At 35.0% G+C, this 25052-nt stretch overlaps 1 protein-coding gene across 7 annotated transcripts in view; it reads right to left on the reverse strand.

Annotated features, from left to right (window-relative positions):
- Positions 1-25052, reverse strand: part of FAT1 (FAT atypical cadherin 1) — a 104503-nt gene that overhangs the window by 43077 nt on the left and 36374 nt on the right. For all 7 annotated transcript variants that reach the window (XM_048941142.1, XM_048941145.1, XM_048941141.1 and 4 more), the window contains 3 exons: positions 8546-8607; positions 3925-4254; positions 3201-3411 (listed from right to left, as the gene is read on the reverse strand). In XM_048941142.1, coding sequence (XP_048797099.1) covers positions 3201-3411; positions 3925-4254; positions 8546-8607 — 603 coding nt within the window. The remainder of the gene's footprint in view (positions 1-3200; positions 3412-3924; positions 4255-8545; positions 8608-25052) is intronic.

Here is a 25052-nt window from a genome sequence, read left to right on the forward strand (position 1 = left end):
TGCTTTAGGCCTCTCAATAAGCTGTCTAAAATGGAGGATTCAACTTTTATTTTGGTCAAACCAATGCTGGATATGGCAAACCAACTCCTCCTGATTGTGTACATGCCTTCTTCTAATTAAATTGCATAAGGATAGCATTCAGATACAACCAGCATCCTCTTTTTGTTTATTATTTTATGAGTTTTTACATGTCGTGTTTTGTAAATCACTGAATGTCTTTTAGGAAAAGCCAAAGCTAGAAGTGAGAGAGTAAAATTTCAAAGTTGGCAAATTTATCTAAGAAAGAACAGTAAATACTGAAATGGGCCCCCATTCACTTTCAGAAAGTTCAACTTCATGACAGACATATCAGTTTAGTAAAGGTGGGCTGAATTCTGCTTCACTGAATTTAAGACAGGTAGTAACAAGGACAAAGATACTGATATTTTTCTAGTTTCATCAAAAGCCATTTCCTCTTCCTAGTCCAGCAGCAGTTTCCAAATCATATGAATGGATATGAACTGAACAGCATGAAAGACAGCAGCTTTGATTGGAGCAGGTTTACGTGAAATTTTTTATTTGGCTTTGTGTGAGATGTCAGCTTCAGAAAGCGAGTCTCTAACTTTCATAGCTGCCATGCAACACCATTTTCTCAGGCAGCAAGGAGAATTTAATGTCTCAGTAGAGTCATTGCCATTTTAAGGGAAAAGCAAGGCGAATGAACCTTTTCGTCTAATTTTCTCAATGCAATGACAAGCTCTGTAATCATCATCATCCCTTTTCAAGGAAATCATAAAGACCTTCCTTAATATTTTTATAGCAGTGATGGTATCTGTTCACCCAGTGAAGCAGAACTCAACCCAAACTTCTGTGTCTGGTACACTGAAAGTGTAACAGCAACAGTTTTGGACAAAGCCAAAACCTGAAGTTCTGAATTGATGCCATATAAATGTAATGATGACAAAACAAAACAAAAAACGAACCTGTCACAAATGCAACTGTGAGCACTTTGATTTCCGAAGGGTTAATAAAATAAATAGTTTATAAATGTACGCTTTCATTTCAGATCTCATAATCTGGTAATAAATTATGTGATCTCAGCAGATACCTTCTGCTGTACAGTTCAGGTCACAAGCCATCTGAAAGATGTAAAATACTTCACTAGCAAGCTTGTCTCCTGGCTCAGCCAAAAAGAAAGAAAGCATGGAAAGCAAGCACAGAACACAAAGGAAAGCTGTCAATCAAATTAATTCATGCTATTAGAAACATTAGAAGAGGGCAGTAAAGTGATTAGCTATAAAATTAGCTGACAGACTGGCAACATGATCACATATCAAACTTTTCAAAACACTTTCATCAAGAAAGCAGTCAAAATAAAATAATTTCTTTTACAGTCTATGGACAAGTCCTGTTTTTCCCCTTGAAGTTTTCTATAGCTGTCTTTTTAAAAATAGCATGTTTTTTGCATTAAGCATAAAATAAAAATACTTTAAATGTCCCAACTGTGCTGCATGCTTTACAGCAGCAAATCAAAATGAAACTATCATCTGAACGACTTTCAGATGTATACAACCCTTGGAGTGCACAGCAGTTAAAATGAACTAAAAAGAACAATAGAAAAATACATCCCCAATCAAGTTAACAAGTTCTACTACCAAGACCCCAAACTCTGGACTGAGACCACAAAAAAAAAAAAAGACCTCTTCTATGAGTAAACACCCTCTCATCTTGGTCAACTACTCACCTTTTTCTGACAACTTCCCTTCCTTAACCTTTCCTTTAATGGTCTCATTCTGGTCTAAAGATATTTTTGTTTGCTTACTGGATGACCATATTTGAGATGGCGCACAAAGAACCTTCTCATACTTCATCTCTACTCACTTAAGCTATTTTTGTATTTTTTCCTTTTCTGCTCCTATGTCTATGTGCATGTATATTTGGGAGAACAGTAAAAGAGTAGTCTCAGTCCCAAAATATCTCTAATAAAAATAGCTTTGCCCCTATGAGAACGCAAGGAGGCATCTTTAACCCTTTGCGCTCTATAAAATTTTACAGATCTCTGTCCACATATTTTGTCTAAATTCAAACTCTTTCTATTGGGCTATGATCAATTTTGACAGAAACTTTTTTTTTTCTCATGAATATATTAAAAAGAACCATATGAAAACTATGTAAGTATTTATAGATTGGCAGTGATATCAATCATGCCACATGCTGTTCATTCGTGAAGCATGCATTCAGGGAAGAGTTGTGTCTGTTCTTAGAAGAGCTTGAAAGTTTTCCGAGAACATCCTCAAGCAGTTAGTATTTGCATATTCCTGTTTCATGTATCAGTTTTACAAACTTTGTTTTTAACTGTTGCTGTTTTTAGCGACCCTTAGAATATATGTACCAATAAAGCAGACATATAAAATTATCAAATTTGAAAGAAATAATTTTTTAAAAAATGCTCTCCTCAATATCTCACAACTTCGCAACTTAACCAGGGAAAAACTTTTCAACAGTGACTACCACAAAAAGCTCCCTACTGTCTTTTGTGAATGTGATAGAAAATCTGTTTGATATGGCTATCTTAACACCAGAAGGTTTACCACAGGCCTCACTCTTGATACTAAGCACTGCTGTTTGACTTGGTTTTGAAACGTAACACAGATCAGAACTTGTTTATAGTATCAACTACACAGTGGGTTCCTGAAGCCCCGTGGTCTAGAGAAAAGTCTAAATTTAAAAAATTACTATTCATTTTGTAATCACAGCATCTATGTATAGTCATGTTACTGTTAAGAACACCACTTCCAATGGTAGAGGTTAAGATGTGTTACAACTGTAAAAATATGTACAGGATGAAGTTTGTTGGGGTTAGGAACGGAAAATCAAAGTATTGAATCAAAGCAAGCAGACTGAGGAGCAGACCAAAAGAAAAGAAATCAGTGTGAATAGTATAGTATGTCTCAGGTTGCATGAAACTGACATTTTCTTTCTTTCCCTGTCCCATAACTTATGAAATTGATTTGATCTATTTTAATTTCACTGGCACAGTATTTATAAATCATTTCCAAAAATGCAACAAATATTCTGAAGTGCAAAAAAAAGATATCTACAGCTAAAGACAGACCAAATTCTGATTAGAATAGTTAAGAAACCAAGCCACAGTGAGTCCTCCAGTATCTCAGAACCTATGCATTCATTTCTAATAATAAAAGCCCTTAAGGCATCCTTACCCGTTATGTCAAACCAAAGTGGTACTCCAAGAGGTTCAACAGCTATTACACCAATCATGTGAGCAACTGGATCACTTTCCATCACCGTAAAAGAAAAAAATTCTTCCTCAAAATAAATGGGCTCTGTGGGTGGGATGGGCTTCGGAATCCATTCTATGTGAAGCCGTGTAGTTGATGATTTTTGTGGTCGACCATTATCTACAGCTTTAATCTGTGAAACAAACACACCTTTTAGTCTACAGGATCATATAAATCATTATGACACAATCGGAAAAGTGGACATGTTTGTTTTTCTGAGATATATCCCAAAAGGATAACTGTCTCTCAAGGTGCTACTTGCCGCTCATTATCTAGGGAGCAAAAAGACAAAAAGCATGTAGCACCTGATAGTAGCATAAAACACTACCATAAATTCACTTTTACTTTGCTTTCTTCCTGAAAGGGAGTCAATATGATTGTTTATGCTCCCTCATTCATTATCTGTCAAGTTCTGGAAAACAGCAGCAGCTTCTTGGTTCTCTTTCTTGATACAAACATCTGAAATCATCCTTTAAAAAAAGAAAACAATCCATACAAAACAATACTTCTGGACCTGTTGATTCTTTCTTTCTTCAGATACTGCAGTCTCTCCAGCTTCTCATCTGCCAGCTATTGAACAAAAAGAGATGGAAGTACAGATAAAAGAACACTTCACATATTCATGATATACAAGATTTTGACTCACTGAAAGGATATCATATTCCCTTGCTGCAGAGAATTTCTTTGACGAAACCACTCCAGTTTTTGGTTCAATAAAGAATTTGCCATGTTCATCGCCCTCTTCAATGCTATAAGAGATCTCTGCATTAGGGCCTTCATCCTTATCTGCAGCAATAACTCGGTAGATCGGCTCTCTCCTTGCGGTCCTCTCACGTTCTGGCTTTCCGCGCTCTGGAAGTCTGATTTTGTAGAACTTTTGCAAGAACTGAGGTTTATTGTCATTCTCATCTAAAACCTTCACAATCACCCGTGCAACTGTTGATTTGGCAGGAATACCATTGTCTGTTACTGTTACCTAGTTTTATTAAAAAAAAAAAAAAAAAGAATGGAGGGTTAGCGCTCAATTCGACTGCAGCCTTTAACAATGCTCTTTCTAAATCACATTTCCCTACAGCTGTAAATGAATCCTCTAATTTCAATTACTTAAAGACTGTTGAATAAAGTTATTTGATAAATAGTTAGGAAAGAATTACAAAGGTTTTTTCAGCTATTATGTAAATGTTATGATGCTTGATGTATGCCATGTAAGAGTTGATTCTATTATTTTTTAGCATAGGTATACATTAAATCTAGTCCACAGTTTTGTAGCATTGTAACAGAAATATTGATTTTTGAATATAGGAACAGCACACATTTATAGTATTTCTGATAACAATTTCACTGTAATATCTTAACATACTTTCAGCCTAGTGTTTCCTTGCAACTTTTGAATTTTATCATTTGATTTTACACCTCAAAAAATGCAATTTATAAGGCTGTAATTTCCAAAATCTGACCGGCCTATACATTAAAAACTCTATATTTTAAGGACATAATCACTAACTTGTTTGAAATAAGCATAAAGAACAGCCTTTTAAAGGAATATACATAATTTATTTCCAAAGCCTAAATGAAATGGGAAATGAAACCAAGTCTGTTCTTCCAGCAGTAGTCAGTTTCTACTACAAAGCCACAAAATGAGTGAGAAATCTGCAATGTTAATGCTAGCACCGATACAATGATAGTTATACAGATAGTGAATAAAAATTCAATAAAATTAAAATATTTCTTGATTTGAAGCTAAAAAACATAGAAAAGACATTACATACTAGAAACAGACCAAACTGATGTAGAAACTTACTTCATACGTAGCAATCTTACCTTTTTACTTTACTTCTTTCTTACTTAATCCCTCAACAATATATATTTATTTTTAATTATTATTCAACAATATTATAATTGCCAATAATTTATCAATAATTATAAGCTAATAAGGCATATATGCTAAGTTAATTTAGAACCTGTTTCAAAGAAGGAAAAAGATATGGAGGTTCCAGCTTCCTGCCCCTGCAAGTGTGTAGTCAATCAGAGAGTTACAGAAGCAGGCCCATCATTTTCTGACTTCATTCTGTCTTCAACATAAAAATACAACATGGATACAAAGCAGGTCTACTGATTGAAGAGTAGAATTGAATCCCTGATGAAATCCCTGACTAGAAGAGGAAATTATTATTGATATGATTGACAATAGTTTTACTTTTGCATATAATCTGATATGCTCTTTTCTGGTCTTTTCCCATTTTTTCTAGGAAGAAATACAGAAATAGAAATGAAGTGTGGGTATCATTCCTAAGCACGTAGGAAATGAACAGGTGTAAATGATAACAGCGATTAATCATGACAAAACACGTTAAGCGACATGAAATGGAAATATTCAAGCTCATCTCTAATAGATTGTAGGATTTCAAAATATGATTATCTGTTCTCTTTAGTACATAGAATTGAACATCATCATGTATCTTCCAGTTCACAAAACCCACACATATCAGAAGAGGAATTTTCAGAGAGTACAGCATAACTTGTTAACATAATACTGCCCTGAGCCAAGAAAAAAAAGACAAATTGTAGTTTGATTTGATGCAACAGGAGACGCTACTGACATAACAAATAGAACAAATAGAACACCAAGATATAAGGGAATAACGTGAAATTAACTCTGAAATAATTGCATTAGAAGTAAGCTATCCAACTGGCACTCAGAAAATAGTTACAAGCTGGGAATAGAAGGAATGGGATATACTAATTACTACTACGTAAGCAGGAGTGCAATCAAATATCACTTTTAATAGCAAACAAAGAATAAACCTGTCAACCCATCTGGTCAACATTTCAATACTCAATTAATTAGCCAGATGCACAGCACTTGAGGTTCAAGTGGCTTATAATACTGTCCATCATTCTGTGCATTTCCGGGTTTCTTTCCAACCCATTTTCAAAGATGTCAACATAAAACAAACAAATGGAAAAACTGCTACTTTGGGCCACACTGTCACTATCACACTGCAGTTAATGATTCTGGCATTGGATGCTTAGCAAACTCTTATTTAAAACTTCAATAACTAACTGGGATTCTAAATGAAGAAAGAATGATGAGTTATAAAGAATACCACTAGCGTGGTAATAATAATCAACGTTCCAAACTAAGTGCAATCAGCTTAATTCTTTATGGAGAACACTGAAAGTAGACTATGTACCTTTGTGTGACACTGTCTGATACTGCAACCTTAAAAAAGCCTGAGTTCTGTACATGTTACGATGTCTTGTAATAATATATGATAAATTTGCTCAATTTCTATTTATTTATTTTACTGTAATATCAAAAGGCAAGGTTTTGTTCTTACAGATTGTGTTGGCAGGATGACACCAATCAGGATCTGGAACACAAGCATTTCTATGCAACTTTACACCACTAGTATGAACTCTGAGAAGTTATGACCAAAACGATCAGCATTTTCTCAGATGCTGACTAGGTACAATCTAAGAATTCATATAATTCAGGCACCATTCTCAAGAGGCAACTTGGACATGGCCAGTCTGTTCTGGGGATCTGTTATACACTTTCAAAGCCATACTACGCCTGGTGGTTTCAGAGCCAGAGAATGATCCACAGCTCAATTTATTTAACTGTATAAATCCAACAGAAAAGTCAGTACAATATGCTATGCATAGAAGCAAAAGTCATTAGATACCAATTTTACAACCTATCCACATAGAAGAGGGTCACAGAAATGAGATACAACTGACATTAAATGCTTTAGGAAAATGACACAAGCAGATTTCAAGAGGCAATTTAGAAGTGAATAATATGGTAGCTTTATAATTTACAGGAATAATGTTGCTAGTAGTAAACCAGATTTGCCAGTTAATTCACTTTGCTTCTACTGCTTCTACTAGAAACACACTGCAGAAGAAATTCCACCCTACTGCTACTACTTAAGTGCAGAGTTCTTTCCAAAGCTGCTACCAAAATGAAAACTACAATTAAAATTTGCCCCAATAGCTCTCTAAATTTAGTTTTCAGTACATGAAAGTGATAGAAAAGAGCCAGGAACACTGTATCTACACTGGAGTTCTGCAAAATACTATTTTGTGCTGTCAAGGCTTTCATTCCCCAAGTCTATGCAGTCTTTTGTTTGCATTCCTATCAGAAAACATTTCCACAGATTTCACAAACACTGAGGAAGTCCAGACTTGATTAGATAAGTTAGAAAAAGAACTAGAGAAGCTTTAAAGTTAGCTTTGATTACTCAACCTAGCAGTTCCCTACCTTTATCCCGAAGAAAAAGCACAAAAGAGGATCCAAATCTTAACTATAATATATATGGTGATGGTTACATCTTAAGTCCTCACTGCAGGTGAAGGATAATGCCTTCACATTGCATGTCAGAGAAGAATATCTATTACATAAATTCCAGATATCAATTAAATGAGCTAAATAAAATGATTTGGGTGCAAATTTTACGTTCTTGGACCCTACCATCCACATTTTGACAACTGATCTACTTAGAATCATAGAATCACTCAGGTTGGAAAAGACCTTAAAAATCATCAAGTCCAACCTCAACTTAACTACACTACCCTAACTAACAACCTTCTGCTAAATGATGTCCCTGAGAACCACATCCAAATGGTTTTTAAACACATCTAGGGATAGCGACTCAACCACCTCCCTGGGGAGCCTATTCCAGTGCTTAACAACCCTTTCTGTAAAGAAGTGTTTCTTAATATCCAACCTAAACTTACCCTCGCACAACTTGAGATCATTTCCCCTTGTCCTGTCACCTGTCACCAGTGAGAACAGACTAACCCTGCTCTCGCTATAAGCACTTACATGATTGATAAACATGTTATGCAGAAATAAATGTCTACTCAATCTTTTTCCATTCTCAGTGTTTATAAAAAAGTTTCTGCATTGCTTGTTAACTGGTCAATATTCAAAAGGGTGATATTGACTATTCTGAAGAGAAAAAAGAATCATCCTAGTAGCAATCATATCTTTGTGTTGTGTGAAAGAAAATCTTGCTTTGCAGAAATAGCAAAATATTGCCTTCATCTGTATCTTAATTCTTAATAAAAAGTCCCAACACACTGATAGTATTTAACAGATAGTACTGTACGCTGCAATATATTTCACAAACACAAAAGCAAATTACTTCCAAATCCAGTTCTCTAAACTCTTCACGTGGTAATCAAGTACGAAAAACCTTCTGAAAAAGAACAATGAACTTACAGTCACTGTTAATCAGAGAAGCAAATAAATTGTTTACCTCCAATATGTGTTCTGCCTGCTGCTCCCGATCTAGTTTCCTAGAGGTGGTTGTAATTAGACCTGTAACATGAAACAATAATTATTTAGATCCTTCAAGAAAATAATCTGGATGGGGGTTAGGTTATGCTCATAGTCATTGGTACATGCGATCTTAATTTCTTCTTAGGTGGTCTGCTCCATTTTTGCAGCACATGAATTTTCATTAAAGGAATGGCTGAGGGGCTTCCAATCCTTAAGAGCCATAAAAAATGTTCTTTGTTACCTGAAAGCTGAGCTGCAGTAGCCCTTAGACAACAGACACAGTTCTGTTTTCCAACACATCTTGGCACATCATGTTTCTGACAGCAGAAATGGATGTTTCTTTCACTAAGTCTAACTTTCAAAGGGGTGCACCTTATTAAAAGAGTGATTCCATACACTATGCAAATAATTTGAATAATTACTTCAAGAGAAACATCCACTTGTGCTTTTAGCAACATGGATGACCTGAAGAGATGCACTTATGCTGGGCAACAATAGTCTGTGTGTGCATGCACATGTGCAGCCTTGATTTGGCAAAATGGAAGACTCAAACAGTATTGCTCATAGCAGTAATAGAAAAAGAGAAGGACTTTTTGGTGCAAGATTTCACATTTGCTGCATGAATATGATACAAGTTTGACAAAATATTAGGAAGATATTAAAAGTTTTTCTTCAAAATTAAGAAAATGAAAAGTTGGTAAAAATACAGCAAAAATCTAAATGCAAAAAAATCCTAGCAAAATTAACTCTCCCTAACAGCAATTTCAAAATTTCATTGAGCTTCATAAGAAGTTAACTCAGTCAACTTTCAATTACAACTGAATGTAATTGCCCATGATGGGGATTAATTGTGCCAGGCATGCAATGATACAAGAGAGAGAAATCTGAAAAGCCAGGTTGGGTCTAACAAGATTTCCTAGTTCAGGCTTAGTGCCAAGTGAACATACCACTGATAGCATTTGTAGGGCCAACTTGTACCTGCAAACAGTTTAATGGCTTTTGTGTGGCAAAGAAACCAAACTAACAGCACCATTTGTATTCAGTTCCTGGAAACAAATAATCATTAGCTCAGATACAGCACTAGTTCTGCCTGTCTCAAGACACTATTGTTGTCCAAACCACCCAATTTTCACTGCACTAGAAATCCAGCACATGGTATTACAACACAGTTATTAGTCTGCTATAACAAAAGAACATTTCATTTTTGTCTCTCAATTGATAAAAACAGAGTATCTAAGAAAAACATCATGAATAAAGATCATTTGCATAATATACCATGCTTAATAGAAAAAGGCCAACAGAAACAGAATTGTACACCATCTGTACATAGCTACACAAAGTTCCTGTCAAAAGAGACTTGTAGCCTATATATTCCAACAAAATAGACAGCATGTACTAAATAACATGTACAAAACAAATATAAGGCAATTCTATGGCTGTCAAATACTCAAACTATTATTATTAATTAAAAAAATAGTACAAACAACAGTCATTTCAATTATGACCAAATCGGCCCTTGCTTATCAAGAAATTTAGTTTTTCATTTTATCAAGTCCATCATACACTTAAATATTCCAAACAAAGTTCTATTAACGTCTATTCTATTTTAGAATAGTTCTAAAGTTCTATTTTTCTACTTCATGTTTTTATACTTTTAAAACAGGTAGAAGACTTGTATGTTATTGTTAGGATATCTATTTTTAGTATTATGAAGTAATTGTCCTTAATTCCAAAAAAAGTGGGAACGAAAAAAAAAGAAAACAAAATAAAGAAACAAAAAAAGGAAAAACCATTGCAGTGGTACTGAGAATTTAGGAGAGGGTGGAAGGTACATAAAGTTTTAACTTTTACGGGGTAACATTTTCCCTCAGAGATCACAGAGCTGTGAAACAGTGACAACTGGAAATATTTGCTGTCACATTCTAAATAAAGTTTTCTCCTTACTTCCTGACTGAGGCTGGCCAAGCCTCCTTGTTTCTTTTTTATAGGCTCTATGGGGAACTGCACAGGACTGTTAATTGGAAACTAACAAACGGCAGAGCAGATGCCTCAACTGATTTCACAGAGCAAAGGGACTTGTAGGTGACTTCAAGAACCACAAGCAATTTCAACCACTCTTTTTGAGTGAATACCTCCAGAGAGATTCAGCCTGAGACACCCTATGAAGCATTAATCCCCTAAATCTCACCAGAGTTGCAAGGTAAATTTCAGCACAGCTACTCAGGGAGTTAGCTGTTGAACATCTGGGTTGAGGATGGAGAGGATCTAAAAAAGCAGAAGAATAAAGTAATTCCAGCAGAAGTATCTCAATATGTTTGCATTTTTATGAATATACTTCCAGTATTCAGTGCGCATCCACTTCACAATATTCGATTCCATCTCTCATGGCAGTAGCAAGTAGGAAACTGCTAATAAAGGCAAACAGAAAGACAGTACTTTCAGCAGTTTCCTATCCACTTTTTCCCCAGGAGAGTCATAAAGACTGGATCCACTGTTGATATAAATGCCAGCTTTGGGGGGGAAAAAAAAATATCTTTCATTGCATGTGCTCCAAACAGAATCACATCCATAGTTCCCCTACTCTAAGTACTGTACTCTGTTAAAGAAAATCTAATTCTATATATAATTTCTTTTAATGAAGATGGTCAAGACAACTCAAAAAGCTAAGCAGACAAATATCCGGTATGAATAAAACATACAATGCTTTCATTGGTTAAATCCTCCAACCTTTTCAAACAAGCATGCCACACTGGTGTTAAAACACTTCAGACATTAACAGAAGGGCTTAGTCTTCACCATATATATCCTGTAAATTCAGCAGAAACTAGTGCCAACAAAGGAAATGTAACACTTCTGGATTTAGAATCACATACACATGCATGACATTCTTTATATTTAACCCTTTAGTGCTAGCCACTTTCCTAAGTGAAACTTCAGCTTGAGTGAAATATGACTGCCTAAAGCTTAACACTGTATAAGGCTTGGTTACAGCAATCACTAAGATTTTCATTTTTTTTTCCAAATGTCTGCATGTTCTAAATGCTCAGTGTAGCACTAAGAGGTTTAATTAGCCGTTAGAGCTTCTCAGAATTATAGTCATGACAGTGAAGTCCAGCATTCCTATGTACTCTAGCACTGTGGCTTCTGTGACTGCCCATTAAAGCAGCTGGGGAAAATTCTTGGACTTCATGCAAGTCAGCTCCCTGTTACAGAAGCCAATATTCTGCTCTTTCAACTGCAAATTAAAGCTCTCAAACTTTTAGGTTGAGATCCCTCTCTTGATCCTGTAACAGTTCAGTTATCTTTTTGCGCTGCCCCTTGCTCTATACAAACAAATGAAAATCCATGCCTCTGCAAACACTAAATTCTCATCTGATCAATAAATGCCCCCATTCCCAAGCTACCTGTCCCTATTCTGCCCAAGAAACAACCAGCAAAGCCATTCATACTAGTACTATGAAATACCCACCATAAGTGCAGTAAAGACTTCTGTATTCTTCGTTGTCTGATGCTACTACTACCTGCACCACCCAAACCACCATGAACTTCCTGGTAACCCACCTCCTACATCTTTTATCTACAGTGAAGCTTCTCAATTCTAATCAAGTATTCTAAAATACATGTCTTAAATACATGAAAAAGGCAACATAAAAGGAAAGCCAAATTTCTGTTCTTAAATGCACAGTAGTATATTGTGTAACAGCATCTGACACACACTGCTGCTGCTTGTCTGGAATTGTGATGAACCCTGGCTACCTAGATACTAGTGCTGCCAAGCAGAGAAGTGACAAAGAAAGATGATTTTTAATTAATCTCCAAAGAAGTGTGTAACAGAATCCAGTTACAGTTTTGAAATCCTTATTACATGTTGTAGAGAATCTCTTCACTGCTGAATGAGAGAAATGAAAGATCACTGTGACAAAGCATTCATTTATAAGCAGAACTGACTCACAGAGCCTTGTTTTGCAGTCACACTTTCTCATTTTCTTTCTGCCTCCCCTTACCACACAACACTGCTTCTCTGCTCCCAAAACACAACAGGAACATTGAGCTCCAGTAATTTACATCTCTATTATTCCACCTGGGAATCAGTCCACACTATGTCAAGATGGGTTGGGCAGCCTGGGGAAAACATAAGTTTACAACAAACACTTCTAAGCTAATGATGAGTAAATGGTATCTCTAGTAAATTGGTGCAATCTTTTCATTCAGTAATACTTCAAAACTCACCTCAACAGTAACATTTTTATAGCAGCAGCTGAATAATTTAGTCTCTAAATAAAACCACAGCTGTTCTGCCTCACTAGCTGGAGGGGTGCTGTAATGAACTGAAACTAACTGTAAATATCCATTAAAAAAATGCAAAAAACATCACCAACATGCCAGGTAACACAACTGCATTGTTCTCCCTCCTTATTCGTCAGTGATTACTTTCTGAGGATATCTACAGTTGGCTTCAGGTTTACCGTGAAATCAGAATAGCTAGAACTGTATCCAAATACAATTTATTTCAGATTTCCATTTTTAATGGTATTAAAATAGACAAAGTGCAATTAAATTATAAAAATATAAATAAAACTGCTACATTTGGAACAACTACAAAAAATAGCACAAGGGAGCTGATATTAACAGAGATTTATTCTGTCCCACATAAGCTTTCATCTCAGCACCTAGTTATACCCCATTACCTCTGCATCTCACTCCCATATCTGAAAAACAACACAACAATAACCTCCAATCAATACTGAAATGGCAAACACTTTTAAAAAATTGTAAAACAGTAGATAGGCACCACACTAAGAATATTAACACTATGCAATTACACACCTTCATAGAAAGGATTGTTGCAGCAGTAACAGAAATAATGATCTTTGCAGGAAGAATTTAGCCCCACTTAATGCCTATCAAATATTCTCTGCTACAAGTACTCATTTATACGTATGAAAATACACATAGATTTTTCAATTGCACATTTATCTTGAGATAGTGAGGGCTCTGGATATCTTCTAACAACAACAAAAAAGCCACCCTTCAGTTGGTAAAGATGCATGCATTGGGTGGTTTTGCTTGTGGGGGAGCTATGAAAGGAACAGGTGAGCCCTGGCAAGGAAGAGTGCTGTTTTAACATTCATGTTTCTAACTCCCCAAATGTATTTTAATTGAGAAAGAACGAAGTTAATTTCTCTCAAGTTGAAATTACTGCTTGACAATGATGATAGTCAGCCAATCCCCCTGCCTCTATCACAATCAATGAGCTTTCTCTTCTTCTGGTTTTCCCAGTGTCTCCCCTTTCGTACTGGAGTGAGCAGCTGAGAGTCTAACCTTCTATAACTCAGAGACTGAAGCAGGTGACAGGTCAGTAGACTTGACAACTGTTTCCAGTGAGTTTGAACTGATAGGCTTAGTTTCAATGCAGTATAACAGTATTTGAATTGTACTGCTTGAAAATAAATACAGCTTCTCTGATGTCTGAATGCATTGGCACTCAAGGCTTCAGGAAATGGAAAGCATATATAACGGTTTTATCAACAACTTCAACAGATACACTGGAATTAGATCTGATAAGGAAGGTCACAGTTCTACAGCCCCATTTTCTTGATGAGTTTTTTGTCTTCCCTATTGAAAGCAAATCATAACCAGTCAGCAGAAATGATTTTTCTAGACTGCATTAGTGTAACTCAATTTAAAGCTTTCCATCAGTTTACTTTAATTATTTGCACTTTCATCCTCCAGTTTGAGATTCAAATGGCAAATTACCTATGAATGTTAAAGCAATTATCTTGGGATTTTCTTTACGGCATCTTAATGTGTGCATCAGCATGCGAGTTTAAGTATGGATTTAAAATTCACATGTGGCTATACTGATAATCTAGTTTTGACTACTGCATAACAGAATCCTAACATACTGGATAAACTACAGCAAACATTCCATATGTTGATGGTCAATTATGTCTCCTATGGAGATAAAGATGTGTTATGCCCCTATGTAGGATTTCCTACTGATCATTTAAAAAAGTGCATTTTACACAATTCAAGCTTGCAGTTCCTTCCAAACAGAGGAATGTATCCTTCTTTTGTCTGATACACAGTCCACTAGAATCAGAAGTCTCCTTCTCAGGGAAGCATTTATCTGATCAAGTCATGTCTTTTGTGATAATTAAATACAGTGAACTTCTCAGGAAGATCTCTTATGACACTGTTGGGAACTTCTTTCAGTATCTGAACACTTTCTGAAAGGATGGACAAAATGATTGATGAGCACAATGATTGTTTTATCACTGCCATGGAAAGACAAGTAATTTTTTTTCAGTCTTCTTTCTTTCAATTGATTTCAAGTTTACAATCAACTTCACAGTGACCACCAGAAAAAGGTTTGTTTTATTTCTAAGAGAATTCTTAATTGTTACTGTGTTTAAATGCATGCACTTTTGGCAAGACTACACTCAAACCTTGTCTCTATGTAAGCCAAGAAGACAAGACTTCACAACCAAAGTAAACAAACAAGTTAATAAGTCAGTGGAAAGTATTAACAGAGGGATTTTAGTTTTCTTTGAAAGGTAGATTTCAGCATTACAGCTGATAAAATATAAATTGTATGTCCTACATATAGACGATTTCGAGCTTGACAGTAAAATGTTATAATTTATCAACATTATGCATGCAGGCTGATGAATTCAAAAAACAAAAATCCTAACCATGATACTAGAGAGTATATGATAAAAAAAGGTCTACATGGTCCTAAAGATTGCTTTTTAGTAACTTGACTTCTTTTTCAAACTCTTCCATGCCCTAAGTACTTTACTAGCTCTCAGTAAAACCAGCAACAGAATTGAAACCATGATTTTCAGTCAGGATTACCAGAATGAACCAGCCGTATCATTTAAATGTGGTCATGTCTCTTCTGCTCTTCTTCTTCTAACAAAAGACTGACAAGTGTAAAAATAATGAAGCCACTGAGGCCTTCTTTTTCCAGTCCCTTGTGTTCAGTAGGTTTTTGGAGGTAGCTGATAGTCACTTTTGTGGCATAAGGAATGCTGCTTTATGCATGACCAAGTTATTTTACAAAAATGAGATGTACTACCCTATAAACAGCTAGCTTTAGAAAAAGTTAAACAGGGACCCATTCTTGTAAGTTGTGCTGAAATCCCTTCCTGTTAAATATGGGATGATAGCATTCAGCCAGCACCATCGTTCAGAGCTTTCCCCCTTCACTTCCCACCTGCAGCTGCTAAGGCAGAAGGACATTCCCACAGTGTACATGCTCCTAGTAAATTTGGGTAGGAGAGGTCTAAAACACTTCATAGCATTCCAGTCTCCACTGATTTTTCAGATTGTCTTCTTTTATATTCCTGTTTCAGATGCTGATAAATCTGCTCTGGATTTCATCCACAAAAAATCATTTCTGGCACACCCAATGAATAAATGGTCTGCTTATTACTACATAGTACTCCATGAAAAAGAACAAATGAGTAATTGAGATCTTGATCCAACCCACGTCAAGATAACGAGTGTAGTCCATAGGGGTTTGCCTGTGTCAGCACATTAGGCATTTACTGAAGTACAATAATATCAGTGCTTATGAATTTGTTACAAATTACTACGACAGACTGTAATCTTTGTATTTAGAGGCAAGAAGTAAATTACTTCATCTTATGGCTGACATTTCATACCAACAATATACAAAGTTAATCAGTAGCCGGGCAACTTAATTACTCAATCCAACGACTAGAAAATGTAACTTCCTGTAAGCACCGTGTGCACACTGCACTTAGTAAGAATCTGAACTATTTTAACAGCAGCTAGATACAAAGATCTGGAATTTGCTGATCAGAGTGCTCATTAATCATTTTGGTAAATACAAGCAGAGAGCAAAGGCAAGGCGCCAAAGATTATTGATGTATAGTAAAAGGAGGAAAAAAAACCGATTTCCATAAATGAGTCAAGCACTGTGGAACTTCAACTAAACTTTGGATGAAGTATAAAATCTGTGTTTAGTGATAATTATAGGAAAATAGGAAATAGCTCAAATGTACAAAATTAACTACATAGCATTGTGTATCTAATTTGCCATGGAGTATTTCATGTTCAGTCTATGTTTATTAAGACAATGGTATAATTACTTCTGCAGTAATTATTTTACTATCAAAACTGCTTGGGAAATTATGAAAATGATTGAACCAATAATTACTTCACAGCCCATAAAGACACCAGCAAAACAAACCTAAGCCTAAGATTCAGCACTCTGAGTAATTGAGAACACTTAGTAAATAGCCAGTTTCACTGATAATCACATTCTTTTAGTAGTTTGTTTCTCTGTACTTGGGAAAATAAAAATAAATAGAACTGGGAGTCACGAGCTCTATGAAATCACAGAAACAAACAGTACCTAAAAATGTTTAAAATAGTTCTGAGTGAAAAAAAAAAACAACCAAACAACCCAATATCTGAATACAATTATTCAAAGCATGCTAGTAGTTATGATAATAAATTTGACGTTGAATCAACTTTGCTCTTATTATCAATAGAAAACTATAAACTTTTGTTATGTTCTTGTTGACCTTGCAAAAAATACCCTTGCTTTCCGCACTATTTGGTATACTAAGGCCACAGCCAAATTCTATCAGGAATTGATTCTCTAAGTAACCTATCTACATCTTTCTTCTTTAGTCTCTCATTTTGACACCTGTATCTTCAATAAGTACGTGTAGAATTATTTCCATGAAATCACCCAACAACATCTTCAGTAATCTTTGCAAACACTGTTTTTAGCTGACTGTGGCTAGCACTGACATGTAAAAAAAAGAAAAAAAAGAAAAAAAAGAACACCACAGTTAATTGAGAGAAATATTTAAAATCAATTGTTAGAAGAGTTGGGTTAGTCCTGAGGCCTCTCCCTCTGTCACAGTTTACAATTCCATTATTAATGTCTCATAAATTTGTTGAAATACATATGTGGAGTAATGAAGACAGGCAAATTCTCAAAGGAAAGAAAAAGAACTCTCTGGATTTTACTCTGCTGGTAAAGCTGCTAATAGTTGGTTTATATATATATATATATATATATATATATATATATATATATATAAACATCTGAAATGCAAGGTATCTGAACAAAGTCTAATTTTGATCTTCCTGCATTAAGTTAACAAAGCATTCATCAAGACTTCTAGCTAGCAGGTACAATCATAAAAATCCAAGTTTTCATACACAGCAACGAACCTTGCTACACAAACATCCTGAAATTCAATGGGAGTTTTTAAAAGTTATTAGAGATAACTAAGAATATACAATTTCAAAGAAAATATCAGAGCAGGCTTCCATGTTGCCTATTGCTTTGATGTCAAAACTGCTTTCATGCAATACAACTGCTTTTATTAACTTAGGTAAAATGCATGCTAAACAGCTTCTGTTTTGGTGCTTTCAGGGTAAGTAATAAACAATGACAGCATTAGTTGAGAACAATTTAGTAATATGACCAACTACTGAACTTTTTTTGGCATTTAATAAAATCCTACATAAACAATGAAACATATTACTGGAGGGAAGAGTAGAAAAATAGTACCGTGAGATTTTATTTTTTTCAAATCATGAGAACTGTTTGATATTTCCTGAATAATTATATTGGTGTGTTCAAAATTAAGTAGAAAATAAGAATGTGTAATGAAAAGTTTTAGCATTTATCATTCCATAACCAGGAAGTGCCTCTCGGTCAAAAGTTTTGAAATAACCCTATAGGATGCCTGAAAACTGAGCAGAAGTACAATTTTTATATATGGTCTTGCTTTCTATAGCAACTAAGGAATCAAAGCATTAAAGGCTGGGTTTTGATCTCAGTTACCCTGCCACATCTGAGATTATATTTATACAAATGAGACCACCCACTGGACCAGAATGCGTAAATTAAATATCACCAGCATAAAACAGAACATCTCAATACTTAGACATAGCTCACATAACTTTGCTATTGATCTTCATCACTCAAAAATCAAGTCCATCTAACTGTTGATATGGGCACTACTTCTGACTGAATAAACTTTTCTTGATAGGAAATCAATCAATACTAATGTCATAGTGTTATTACATATACAAACTCCATTACAGTCATGCTACTCAGAAAAGTTATCATGGAAAGAAAGATACCTGCAAAAGCCATTAGACTGTGTAAAGGTGTTACTTGGCAAGTGGCTCTTAACAATCCCTCACCAACATATAAACTGTAATTTCACACATTATATATTCCAGTTCAAAAGGCATATGTGATATATAGGAATATGCCTCCAATATATTTTCTGCATCAGGACACGAAGTTAAATGATTATTCTGTAGAGAAAGCTCCAATTTCTTTTAAATTTCCACTTCATTACACAATATTTGTAATGAAGAATATGACCTGAAGACTGTGGTGTTCTAAGACAGAGAGAGCAGAGGGAAAAGATTACTGCATTGGTACTTTGCTTCCCTTTTGTTTTTCCCAGCTCCTCTTTCTAAAGAGGTACAGCTGAATATTCTTATTTTTTAAACCAATACAGAAACATCTACTAATTAAAAGAAATAATCCCTACATAAGTACTTGCAAATTTTTTTTTCCTTTTCTTTTTTCTTTCTTTTTTTTAATTTTTATTTATTTATTTATTTTTAAGAAAGCTATCTGTAACAGCAAATTTTCTATTTTTTCCAGTGTCAAATCCCAGGATATTGCAGAAAAAACATAAAGATATTATTAAAAATTTCACAGGTATAAGTTTGTCCACTGGTCTCAAAATAAGACAACTAGTTAAACCACAGATCTTCAACTGTTTTAAACAATATTCTAAAAGCAAGCTAAAATTAGATTTTTGCAGAATTAACTCTTTTGAAATGTGTGTCTATACAGTATTTTGTCTACTCCTGTAATCCAATTCGGTTGCAGAATTTTAACAAGTATCTGGGTTATTTCCATTCACATATTCAATAAAGGTAAAGAAAAAAATCTCTTCTAGAGATAATGTACCAAAGTAATTTATTTTCTCTGCACATGACAAGCAAACAGTTGGGCACATATGGGCTGCTAAACACTCTGAGCTCTGGGACACACATAAACAATAATTGAGCATGGCACTGTTTGTGAATTAAAGCATTAAGAAAAACAATTACAATATTTGGGGGTTTTATTTAACTTTGAATCCCATTTGTGTGCAATGAAGTAGTCCTTGTTTTATTCAAGTTCTAAAATATTAGCTCAATTGGGATTAAAAACTGCACATAGTTAAACAACAAAGATTTCCTTTGTTAGAAGTAAGCCCATTCTATTGTACAGCTACTGCCCCTTCACTTCCTCACTGAGTCATTCTCCAGTGCTATCGGAAACCCATGGAAGTTGTATGCATCTGTATTCACTTCCTATTTCACTTCAGTCTCCAAATCAGCCACACACACAAGAAAGATACTGCTCTGAAGGCTACAAACAGTGTAAAATGGATATAATTGAGTGAAGCATATGATTTCTCCAAGAGCTACTAATATTTTATAAATTTACAAAGTTTTAATTGCAAGACACTGAGAAATAGAGAACAAAATCCATAGATTCAATGTTACACAATTTTTAATTGTTGTTTTAATGTTGTCAGAACAAAGTTTTTCTATTAAAATAGCAGTATATGGTAGGATTGTGCCTAAAAATTTAATTCAGCACAGCTTGAAGGTTGATATTAACTCTGTAATCCATGTTTTGAGGTATGATATAATTTCAGGAAGCAACCTGCCACAATTCTATATTGCCACAGGATCACTTCAGTATAAGTATTTTCAGAAACAACAGATGTTAAAAGAACATAGAAAAAAATTAAGAGCAAAAGTTGAATCAAGTAGTATTAAATCCTATACAAAATATATTAATATGACTAAGTCATATTAATTTCACTTTCTTGTATGTAAGGGACAGAGCACAGGATACAGTAGATTCCAAAATGGGCAATCACTCAGCGTTTGTGTAGGAATCCCCTGTGTAAGAAGGCCTTATCTAAATGGCCTAACTTCTGTACCACCAGATTACTAATTTCCTTAGAGGAATGACTGTGGAATTCTCGAGATAATACAAAGTAAGTTCTTCATATATATGAATTGGGATATATCACAACACTCCTGTACAGTTAGGTAGTGCAATTATTCCTGTTTTATACCAGCAAAATTGAAATATTGTGAAATGAGCACTCAAAATTAATTTGGTTAATTTCCTGTCCAGGTTATAAATTCAAGCCTAATTTTCAAAGCTATGTACCAATTCTCATACCAAGGCATAGGAAGTTATGCTTTTGCTCTCAGCATTTCTGCAAATCTGATCCCAAATTCTTACATGACACAACATTCAGTAGCTCCCTGCCTTATTTGCCATTATTGTTTTCAATTTCTGAAGCCAGGAATAGTTACTAGAAAAAATGTTATTTACTTTTCTTTCTCCAAGTCAAATCTGCTCAGTACAATAAATGTAGCATACATCCGAGGGGAGTGGAAGGAAGCATATCAATTTGGCAAAAAAAAAAAAAAAAAAAAAAAATTCAGAAGAACCAGAATGTAATAACAAAAAATGGTCACAGGACAAGGTAATAAAATAAATATGCAAGGGTGCTCCCTCCTATCTCTATGATATCTATGTTTCTCTCTTTATCTCCTGATTAGCTCTTGCTCAGTGATACTGAGGAGAATTTGGAACTCCTTTTGCTTTGCCATTCCATTGCAGACATTACTACCTACAAGAAAGCAATACAGGCTTCTTTCAGACTCCTTATCTCAGCAATGCTTGATGCATTAGTATGACAAAGCCTGTATCACTGAGGACTAGCCATCTTTCAAATAAGGACATGGCAAAACAATAAAATCCAAATGAAAACAGATGCAGCGTTAGGCCAGAGGAATTCCACTGACTCAAGTACTTGTGACCTTGCTAGAAGGCAATTACAGAATGTAAAAGTGAAAACAAACAAAGAAAAAAAACTTCATATCCGCAATCAACAGTTAAAAGTTACTGAACTACTTTCCATTATACATACCATAAAAAAGCATACGCTGAGCACTGAAGAACAAATAACAGAAAATATTTACTGTTACATAATCTTTTGCTTTAGATCACTAGATGAGGGTTTTAAAGGAGCAACTCTTTCCTGATACTCCCTGCTCTTTTAAACTCCAGTTTAAAGAGGTAAGGCTAAGCATTTTAGTCCCAGCATGTGAGTTCTGAATAGATATCAGTTTCTGCCAATTCCAACTATTTATGTCCAAATACATTAATACATTAGAGACTTGGATCTCTATAATTTTTGTCAATTCCTTCCATGTTTAGTTATAAGCTATTCCACAAGAAGTTAAACAAAGTTCTACTATAACTTACATAGAATAACTGAATAGTTTGGGTTGGAATCAATTCTTAGATCTCACCCAATCCTGCTACCATGGGCAGGGACAAGTTGCTTAAACCCCCATTCAACCCAACTTTGAACACTTCCAATGATGGGGAATCCACAGACTCATCCACAGTTGTGTTGAAGTTGATAATGAAAGTAATGAAATTCATTTACGCTCTAGTTCTTTCCTAGAAACAATATTATGGTAACTATTCTTATTACACTTAGGCAGCTTACATGGTACAGCATCTTTTTTTTTTCCCCTCTCCATTATACGGGAACTCCAAAACTAAAGAAAATATTTCATTTGCTTTAATTGAAGGCCAAGAATATCTGAAAAGATTACAAAATGTCATACAATGTCCTGTTGTATATTCTGTTTCAAAAAGTGAAATATCACTTCTGCATGCAAAGAAAAATGTAGTAACATTTATTTTCAATGAAGTTATTTATAAATACTTAAAATAATAAAGATATTTTCAAGTGCCAATGAAGATTTACTGAAGACTCGGAAACAGATCACTCTAAGAAGAATGCAGATAAATGATAACACTTAGGCAAGCACCTTTTTTTTTTTTTTTTTTTTTTGGTAACAGATCAATAAATCAACAGTTCTTTTCACAAAAACTTCCTGTGAAAGATGAACTATTCTCCACACAGATCCATGTCAATTTCTCCATCTAAAATTTAGGCACGTTGCACAAAGGCAGTCACACACATCTTAGTTTAGATGCTAGAAATGAACTAGCTACACACAGAGAACACATTTTACTTGATGTAAATTATAGGTAGGCTATTGCTATTTATAATCTCTATTACTCTAGTGGGTGAGAGCTCTAGCCATGCACCATAGTGTTAAATTCTATAAAAGACTGAAGAAGATGGATCCTTGACACAGAGAAGAGACAACAACATAGTATCAGCTGAAATGTATTTTTAGTCACTGACCATGTATTTTAAGAATCCAAACACTCATCTTTCCTTTACTTGGACTGAACACCATTGCAGTCCTCAATTTGCCTCTGGGGCTACATATGCAACCAAAGCAATAAACATAACACATGTTTAACCCTCTTACTCTGCTACTTTCAATGTTATGATGGTACACAGTTAACAACTTAATTCACATTCCAGCTCTACCTCCTGTTTGACTGGAAGCTGGACTGGAATCCTGGGACCCTGTGAAGGTTTCTCATCTTCAGACAAACATGTTAGAGCATGATAGCTTCCAAGGTCCAAAAGGGTGACATATTTGCAAAAGCAAATGAGACAGGGTTTGTTCTCACTAATTCTAGTCAAACATATTTTATTCTAGTTAATTGAAGGAGATAAAATACATTGTATTATAACTACAACAATAACAACAGATGTCTTTTAAAGTGATTTTCAAGCTCCTTAAGAGTCCTAGTGAAAGAGCTTTTACCACTAATAAGATCTATTTGGGTGAAATGCATCTGATTTTCAGTAGACAGATGAGATATTTGGGAAGTAACAAACCTGATAACCCCAGTGATCAAAAAGAGCTTTGACTACATCAGTATCTATGGCAGATTAATAGCTTCAAACCAAACACATACAAGAAAAAAGAATACTGAGCATTAGATGATACGAAATGCAATCTCCTATGTAGTATGAAGACAATATACTTGAGCTAGCTACTTAGTTTTCATTGAACTTACTTCAGCATATTCTGGGAACACAACAGAAAAAAGCAAGAGGATTATCCTTGGTCCATTCACCTGTTCTCTTTCCCTTCTCTCTATGTTTATTATCTTTGTCTGTCTAGCATTATAATTTTAACAATAGCAGATAACAGGGAATTTACCCCCCAGTGTGATTTTAATTGCCTTTAAAGACAACATTTTCTCCTTTGCTGAATGTAAATTAGAGAAATTTGTTTTTTAGTACTTGTACCCTGCCTTAATTAATTAATGGCTTATGTATTTTCATCTGTTTTTTCCCCTGTAATGCGGACCTGAGAGCAGTCCTCTGGACCACTTCGCTTAATTCTACAGTACAGTGCCATAATAAAGGCAGGTGAGAAACTTACTTGACAGAAAATCTTTATTAGCACTCTACTAAGTATTCCTCATCACTTCAACATCTAGTGTGAAGCTCCCTTAAGCTAGCTTTTTAACATAAGTGGGATAAGCAGTACTATACTGATGTGAAAAACTATGAACACAATCTGAAGATAAGTCAATCTTCTCCTGAACAGATTTTTTTTTCCTACAAAAAATAAAGATGCTTCTTCACCTCAAAACTATAGTGAGGCAGACATGCAAGTGTCCACACAACAAGCATGGGAAACATTACGCAACTATATGGAAAGCAGGAGATGAGATAGAAAGGATCAGAGCAAAAAGTAAAAAAAACAAAAACAAAAACATGGTATAGAAAAAATAACTACATGACACCCCACAGTAGTTGGCCAATTATATTCTGAAGTGTAAATGTAGGCAGAGCTTATGTTCACTTGCAGTTTGAGCACCAAAGCCAGTCAGTTTTTTCCAGGTAACTCTCAAACTATTTCTGCTATTTTTAAATCAATATTTTGAGACAAGGATTATCAAAGGAGTAGGCAAGAGTACTTTGCAAAAACAGAAAGAAAGGAATGCTAATACATAGAACGACCAGAAAAAATTTCATTTCAGATCATGTGGGAACACACAAGGAAAGAAAAATAAAAATAGTTAGTTACTGCACTCACTTTAGGACACTGGTTTTGAATTTTTCTTGTTTTACATCTCAGGTTGCCTTTATCGTAAAACAAACATTTCTACAAGTATAGCAACTATAGGCCTTAACTCTGCTAAAGACCTTTTTTTCCTTATGTTATTTCCTGCACACCTGTTGGCAACGTCTCACAAGCAGATGCAGAACACACTGACAAAGAAATTATTGTTAAAAAAAATTCCTAATAATATACCTGTGTTTGCACTCAAGAGCTTTGCTGACGCAGCAACTGCAGCTTATATAGCATGTAATTCTTTTACACTCTGAGCTAAAACCATGAAAGCTGGGAGGTGATGTTGATCTGCCTGAGGGTAGGGAGGCCCTGCATAGGGATCTAGATAAGCTGGATTGCTGGGCCAAGGTGAATGGGAT

Source organism: Lagopus muta, chromosome 4 (assembly GCF_023343835.1).
Source record: "Lagopus muta isolate bLagMut1 chromosome 4, bLagMut1 primary, whole genome shotgun sequence".
Lineage (NCBI taxonomy): Eukaryota > Metazoa > Chordata > Aves > Galliformes > Phasianidae > Lagopus > Lagopus muta.